General features: G+C 50.7%; 1 protein-coding gene across 1 annotated transcript; it reads left to right on the top strand.

Moving 5' to 3' along the window:
* Window positions 1-346: 346 nt before the first annotated feature.
* On the top strand, window positions 347-3,298 carry LOC139052099 (uncharacterized). The gene is made up of 5 exons (XM_070529202.1): window positions 347-603; window positions 668-1,052; window positions 2,016-2,208; window positions 2,405-2,617; window positions 2,688-3,298. The coding sequence occupies exons 1-5, from the start codon at window positions 347-349 to the stop codon at window positions 3,296-3,298; spliced, it is 1,659 nt and encodes a 552-aa protein (XP_070385303.1).
* The last annotated feature ends 4,565 nt before the right edge of the window (window positions 3,299-7,863 follow it).

The raw sequence follows: 7,863 nt of genomic DNA, 5'->3' as shown, positions 1-7,863 counted from the left end.
CGGCGTCAACTTCAAGCCGCCGGCACTATTAGACTTCGCGAACCCGCCAACGTGGGTGACGTGGTTCAGCCGCTACGAAGACTACGCAGCGGTTTCAGGACTGACGCAAGCGTCGGAAGACCTGCAGATACGCTCGCTACTGTACTGCATGGGCTCGGAGGCCCGCCCGCTTCTCGAGACCTTTTCGCTCGACGCCCAGTCGCTCGCTTCATACCAAGCCGTTGCCACCCGCTTCACTGAGCGTTTCGTGCACCCGGCAAACGAGTTTTACGAGTCGTCATGGTTCCACAGACGTGTTCAGCTACTCGACGAAAGCATCGACACGTACTAGGCACAACTACGCAGGATGGTCAAGCGCTGTAACTATCCGTCTGCTGCTGTCGAGGAAAGGCTCGTACGCGACCGGTTCGTCGTCGGCCTCCGCGACTCCCGTCTCTCGGACCAGCTGTGCCGGCACGCGAAGCTGACTCCCCAGGACGCTTGGACACAAGCCCGTCAATCCCAAGACGCCGGCAGGGAAAAGGCGTTGCCCCAGAACCGCACCGAGCACTCTCGCGAGCTCAACCTCGACGCCACAAAAGCGCTTACGCGAGCCGTCCACATGTGAATTCTGCGGCCGTGCGCCTCATCGCCGTTCGGACTGCCCGGCCTGTCACTCCACCTGCAGCTTCTGCAAAAAGAAAGGCCACTTTGGCGAAGTATGCGGTTCGCGGAAGTTCAAGCAGTACAAACTCAGCTCCGTTCACCTGCACGCCGTCGCGACGCCCGCCGCGGCAAAGTTCGTCGACGTCACCGTTGACGACTACACAACGCAGTTCGAGGTTGACTCCGGAGCCGAAGTATCTGCCGTTCCCAGTGACTTTCCTGCGTTGCCCAACAAACTCGACCAAGTCGACACTCTGCTCACTGGCCCGAGAGGACAGCCACTGCGCGTGCCGGACTCGTATGTGGCACGACTTCAGTGGCAAGCGAAAGCAAGCTGTCAGTGCCTCTACGTAATCCAGTCTCTCACTGTGCCTCTTCTGGGACTGCCAGCGCTCAAAGCCCTCCAAGTAGTTTGATTTCTTGATCAACTCGAGACTTCAAAAGCGACGCTGCACGCCGAGCTCTTCAATGGATTTTGCACTCTCAAGGACGAATACAACATCCGGTTGAAACCGGATGCCCTACCTTTCTCACTAAGGGTGCCTCGCAGGATCCCCATCCCGTTGGTCGAGATCGTCTGCCGCGAGCTGGACAAATTGGACATCGCAGGCGTGATCCATAGGGTCCGTCGTCCGAAAAGGCGATGGTTCCTACCGCCTCTGCGTCGACTTGACACAACTGAACAAGGTCGTCCTCCGGGAACGACATATTCTACCAAATTTCGAGCAAGTTCTTGGCCTCCTCGGCTATGGAACAGTTTTTTCGAAGCTGTACGCGACCGCAAGCTTCCACCAGGTGAAGCTCTCTAACGACTCCCAACAGCTTACGACATTCATCACCCCATATGACTGGTACTGCTTCTGCCGGCTCCCCTTGGGCATCACCTCCGCACCAGAGTACTTCCAAAAGCAGATGGCCAGAATCCTGGAGGGCCAAGAAGGAGTCACCAATACGATAGACGATATTTTGGTTTTTGGACGCACCCGCCAGGAACATGTCACCAGACTGAGCCAGGTGCTATCTCGTCTTGCAAAAGCAGGTATCACATTGAACCAGGACAAGTGTCGTTTTAAGGTACCCGAGGTCTCCTTCCCCGGAGTCGTTTTATTTTTTTTATTTATTTATTTGTACATACTGTAGTCTATACAGACCAAGCAGGTGGGCGTATTTCCGCAAGCACTCATGTAGGACAAGAATAATATATGCTCTTGTGCTAGACATATAGAACAGGAAAAGAAAGAGAGCGAAGAAAAAAAAGTAAGAAGTTGGCATTTTTGTATTGCCAAGGACGATATCACACTATCACAAAAAAGCACTGGGATAGTCAATATCAGATTAAAATTTTTATTTATCTATTCGTCTCTGCACAGGGCATCAGGCCAGACCCGGGCAAGGTCGAAGCAGTCAAAGCCACGGAAGCTCCAATGGACGTCGCTGGCGTTAAAAGACTGCTCGGAATGGTGAATCATCTTGCCAGATTCTTGCCACACATCTCGGACTTCACAGCTCCAGATTACTGCCAGACTCCAGACTCCAGCCTTAGTGAACAAGTCTGCGAGTTGGGTGTGGCAGCACGAGCGAAAGGCAGCATTCGAGAAAATCAAGGAACCCTTGACGTCAGACAGGTCCATGGCCAAGTACCCCCCGTCGTACGCCACTACGGTGTCTGCAGACGCAAGCTCATTCGGACTCGGCGCAGTTTTGCTACAGACGCAACCCTAAGGAGAGCGCCCCCCAGTTGCGTTCGCTTCGAGGTCAGTGACCGAGACCGAGCAGCGTTACAGCCAGACTGAAAAAGAAGCATTGGCAACGACGTGGACTATCCAAAGGTTCGAAGAGTTCAACCGTGGCATCCCCTTCAACGTCGAGAGTGACCACCTTCCACTCGTTTCACTTCTGGGCAAGATGGAACTGGACATGTTGCCACCTAGCATTCAGATACTACGGCTGAAGACCATGCGATACCAGTTCCGTATGCTGCACATTGTAGCGCATCACCTACAAGCCACCAACTCCCCTAGACACTATCGAACTTTTTGCAGCGCAGGTAGTCGGCTGCACGTCGGAAGTCTTGCCACTCAGCCCTAAGGACATGCGACAGGCACAAGAATCCGATGGCAAGTGCAAGGCCCTCGCTTCCTCCTGCCAGAATGGTTGGCTACAAAAGACCAAGATACCACTGCACCTCTCAAAGTACGCCTCTGTGGAAGACGAGCTCTCTATCTGTGACGGTGTTCTACTGAAAGGCGCCCCGATAGTCATCCCATCGTCCCTTCGGCCAGCGGTCTTGACGCCGTTGCATGAATGTCATCAGGACATCAACAGGACCAAAGCCCTAGCTCGGGAGTCAGTTTGGTGGCCTGGTATCTCGGCAGACATCGCCTCTTTCGTCGCCAACTGTGAACAGTGCACTTCCAGCCGTGTGGACTTTGCCGAGCCCCTGCTCTCCACGGGCCTACCTGGGCAGCCCTGGGAATTCCTTGGAATGGGCTTGTTCAAACTCAACGACCAGACGTTCATCCTGGTGGTGGACTATTACTCAAGGTTCCCTGGGGTGGTGACCCTGAGGAGCACGACAGCTCAGGCAATTGACGCTCTCATTGACACTCAACTGATGCGCGAGATTATTGATGCTAATGCCATTGCCAAATAGGTTAGGGTGTGCGCGAGTACACCCTCCTTATCCTTATTGTCGCGTGGATAGTGCCGCGGGGCACGGACATGCAGTGACGGACCGACACGCACCGCCACTTGCTTATGACTTGCTTTGACGAAAAGGGAATGACCCTCCTTTATTGGGTCCGAACATATACACACGCACACACACAGGTCAGGCAATTGACGCTCAAATCAGGCAATTGACGCACATTGGTCAGGCAATTGACGCAACTGACGCTGAGATGACGCTCAGGCAATTGACGCTCTCAAATCCATGTTTGCCCGCCATGGAATCCCGCAAGAAGTCAGGTCAGACAACAGCCCACCATTCTCATTACAAGAGTTCGCGGCGTATGCGGCATCATACGGCTTTAACCACGAGACCAACAGTCCACACTACGCTCAATCGAACGGAGAGGCAGAGAGGATGGTGCGTACAATCAAGGACCTGTTTCGCAAGTCAAAGGATCCTCATCTGGCTCTGCTCAGCTATCGGGATACTCCAGGAGTCGACGGCTTTAGCCCAGCCCAGCTTCTGAAGGGACGTCAACTCAGAACCAGAGTCCCAAAGCAAGACCTTCAGCTATGTCCCAACTGGCCCCCAACGAAATAAGTCGTCGCCAAGGATATGACTTACAAGCAGAAGCAGGCCGACAACTACAACAGGCATCATGGAGCTCGAGACTTACCGCCACTGCAAACAGGTCAACGTGTCTGGGTGTGACCTGATCAAGTGCAGGCTACGGTCCTCAGCCTGGGGCAAAAACCAAGAAGCTACGTGGTCGAAACGGAGTGAGGTGGCACCCTACAGAGCAACCGGCGTCACCTAGTGCCTTTTGGGCCTACTGCCTCCGCAGAGGAACCATCACCACTGCAGCAAGTTCGCTTTCAGGAACCTCAGCCTGCCAACATCGTGGAATCAACGGTCCCCCTCGGACAGTCTGTGCAACACTCCCCTGCAGCCAGGGACCGCAGTGACGGGGCGACACGAACTTGTTACGGCCGGCCTATTGTTCCACCGCGTCGTTTTAACTTGTGAAACTTTTCACGCGTTTGGCTTCCGGAGTCCCTCCCTTCTAACCTTCAATGCTTCAAGGGGGGAGATGTAGAGGTCGCCACAGTTCAGAACTGTTGATTAGGCTACCAGCAGAGTGTGGCGCCCCCTGTGACCTGTGTGTGTGTGTGTTTATATGTTCGGACCCATAAAGGAGGGTCATTCTCTTTTCATCTAAGCAAGTCATGAGCAAGTGGCGGTGCGTGTCGGTCCATCACTGCGTGTCCGTGCCCTGCGGCACTATCCACGCAACAATAAAGATAAGGAGGGTGTGCTCGCGCACACCCTAACGTATTTGGCAATGGCATTAGCATCAATAATCTCGCGCATTAGTTGAGTGTGACTGCATCCTATGATGACACATTCTTCAAAAAAACTAGTTTGCCTCCACAAGTCTTGCAATGCATGGCAAGGGACCTACTTCGTTTATGGAGGTTGTAACTATGCTCGCCCTTACTGATGCTGATTCTGACGCCTATGCTGATCATCATCATCATCATCATCATCAGCCTGCTTACGCCCACTGCAGGGCAAAGGCCTCTCCCAAACTTCTCCAAAAACCCCGGTCGTGTACTAATTGTGGCCATGCCATCCCTGCAAACTTAATCTCATCCGCCTACCTAACTTTCTCCCGACCCCTGCTGCGCTTCCCTTCCCTTGGGATCCAGTCCGTAACCCTTAATGACCATCGGTTATCTTCCCTCCTCCTTACATGTCCTGCTCATGCCCATTTCTTTTTCTTCATTTCAACTAAGATGTCATTAACTCGTGTTTGTTCCCTCACCCAATCTGCTCTTTTCTTATCCCTTAACGTTACACCTATCATTCGTCTTTCCATAGCTCGTTGCGTCGTCCTCAATTTGAGTAGAACCCTTTTCGTAAGCCTCCAGGTTTCTGCCCCGTAGGTGAGTACTAGTAAGACACAGCTATTATATACTTTTCTTTTGAGGGATAATGGCAACCAACAGCAGGTTGCCATTATGATCTGAGAATGCCTGCCAAACGCACCCCAGCCCATTCTTATTCTTCTGATTATTTCTGGCTCCTGATCCAAATCCGCCGTCACTACCTGCCCTAAGTAGATGTATTCCCTCACGACTTCGAGTGCCTCGCTGCCTATTGTAAATTGGTTTTCTCTTCCGAGACTGTTAAAGATTACTTTAGTTTTCTGCAGATTAATTTTTAGACCCACTCTTCTGCTTTGCCTCTCCAGGTCAGTGAGCATGCATTGCAATTGGTCCCCTGAGTTACTAAGCAAGGCAATATCATCAGTGAATCGCAAGTTACTAGGTATTCTGCATTACCTTTTATCCCCAATTCTTCCCAATCCAGGTTTCTGAAGACCTCCTGTAAACACGCTTCGAATAGCATTGGAGAGATCGTATCTCCCTGCCTTACGCCTTTCTTTATTGGGATTTTGTTGCTTGCTTTATGGAGGACTACGGTGGATGTGGAGCCGCTATAGATATCTTTCAGAATTTTTAGGTACGGCTCGTCTACACCCTGATTCTGCAATGCCTCCATGACTGCTGAGGTTTCGACTGAATCAAACGCTTTCTCGTAATGAAAGAAAACTATATATAACGGTAGGTTATATTCTGCACATTTTTCTATCACATGAATCATAGTATGAATATGGTCTATTGGTGAGTAGCCTTTACGGAATCCTGCCTGGTCCTTTGGTTGACAGAAGCCTAAGGTGTTCCTGATTCTATTTGCAATTACCTTAGTAAATACCTTGTAGGGAATGGACTGTAAGCTGATCGGTCTATAATTTTTCAAGTCTTTCCCGTTCCCTTTTCTATGGATTAGGATTATGTTAGCGTTTTTCCAAGATTCCGGTATGCTCGAAGTCATGAGGCATTGGGTATACAGGGTGGCCAGTTTCTCTAGAACAATCTGCCCACCATCCTTCAACAAATCTGCTGTTACCTGATCCTCCCCAGCTGCCTTCCGCCTTTGCATAGCTGCTAAGGCTTTCTTTACTTCTTCTGGCGTTACCTGTGGGATTTAGAATTCCTCTAGGCTATTCTCTCTTCCACTATCGTCGTGGGTGCCACTGGTACTGTATAAATCTCTATAGAACTCCTCAGCCTCTTGAACTATCTCATCCATATTAGTAATGATATTGTCGGCTTTGTCTCTTAACGCATACATCTGATTCTTGCCAATTCCTTGTTTCTTCTTCACTGTTTTTAGGCTTCCTCGGTTCCTGAGAGCATGTTCAATTCTCTCAATATTATACCTCCTATATGCTGATACTGTATCGGAACTGCAACTTGGGCCAGTTGGTTGGGATTCCTACTAAGACTTGTTACAGTGCAACCTAAGACAAGGACAACAGAAGGCACAAAACAGCGCCATGTCATCGTTATGTACCTTCTTTTGTAATTGTCTGAGGTGTCGCTGTAAAAAAGCTTAGTATGAATCATTGATACCCCTTCATCATCAGCCTGGTTACGCCCATTGCAGGGCAAAGGCCTCTCCCATACTTCTCCAACAACCCCGGTCATGTACTAATTGTGGCCATGCCGTGCCTACAAACTTCTTAATCTCATCCGCCCACCTAACTTTCTGCCGCCCCCTGCTACGCTTCCCTTCCCTTGGGATCCAGTCGGTAACCCTTAATGACCATCGGTTATCTTCCCTCCTCATTACATGTCCTGCCCATGCCCATTTCTTTTTCTTGATTTCAAGTAAGATGTCATTAACTCGCGTTTGTTCCCTCACCCAATCTGCTCTTTTCTTATCCCTTAAAGGGACACTAAAGGTTACCAGAAAGTCAAGTTAAAGTGGTAGAGCAATGTTCCAGAACGTCTAAGACGACAATATAATCGCGAACAGAGCTTTAGTAACCGAGAAATTGAGGTAAATGCATGACACGATTTGAGACCCCCCAGCGACATTCCGGTACTAAACCGATGACGTAAGGTCTCCCCGTAATTTATGTTACTAATACTCAACTACTCGTATTAAAAATATCATTTCATTCGATTATAAGACGGAAAAAAATGCTACTTGTCTAGGTCTATTCGATTCTAAGAAAAAATAACATTTTGACGTTGCCCTTCAGTAATATGGGCGTTCGAAAGGTTGCGTTTTCGCTCGACTCTGCGCGCTCGACTCTGCGCCGCGCACGCTTTGGAGTTTCAGTACTTTCGTTATCGCGTCGTGCTGTGAGGGTTCTGCTGGCTCGCGAAACTTTCATTTGGAACAAGCAGCGAGAATGCCACGTCCATGTGATGTCGTGGGAAGCCCTCGTTGCTTTCCCGCTCCGGAGAGCCGGTGTCGAGGCCGCCGTCGTAGTACGCAACGACGCCGGCAGTGCGAGCCCTCAGCAGCAGGTTGCGCTCGTCGGTGCTCAAATCGCTGAAGTTGAGCCCACCATCGCGAGCCAATCTGTCGGTGTCAGGGTCCATTGCGACGAGCGTCGAAGTTAGCGTCATAGAATGAAGTACCAGCTTATGGGCGTATTGCGGTATAGTAGCGGCGCCTGGTGGCGATGC

Source organism: Dermacentor albipictus, unplaced genomic scaffold (assembly GCF_038994185.2).
Source record: "Dermacentor albipictus isolate Rhodes 1998 colony unplaced genomic scaffold, USDA_Dalb.pri_finalv2 scaffold_18, whole genome shotgun sequence".
NCBI classification, from domain to species: Eukaryota; Metazoa; Arthropoda; class Arachnida; order Ixodida; family Ixodidae; genus Dermacentor; species Dermacentor albipictus.
Note: the sequence above shows the minus strand (reverse complement) of the source record. Positions and strands in the feature narration are given on the sequence as shown.

Coding starts and splice junctions, on each gene's coding strand:
- LOC139052099 (XM_070529202.1), top strand. CDS start 347: ATGGTCAAGCGCTGTAACTATCCGTCTGCTGCTGTCGAGGAAAGGCTC. Junction 604..667: donor CTTACGCGAGCCGTCCACAT/GTGAATTCTGCG, acceptor CTCCACCTGCAG/CTTCTGCAAAAAGAAAGGCC. Junction 2,209..2,404: donor TGAACAAGTCTGCGAGTTGG/GTGTGGCAGCAC, acceptor CTTCGAGGTCAG/TGACCGAGACCGAGCAGCGT.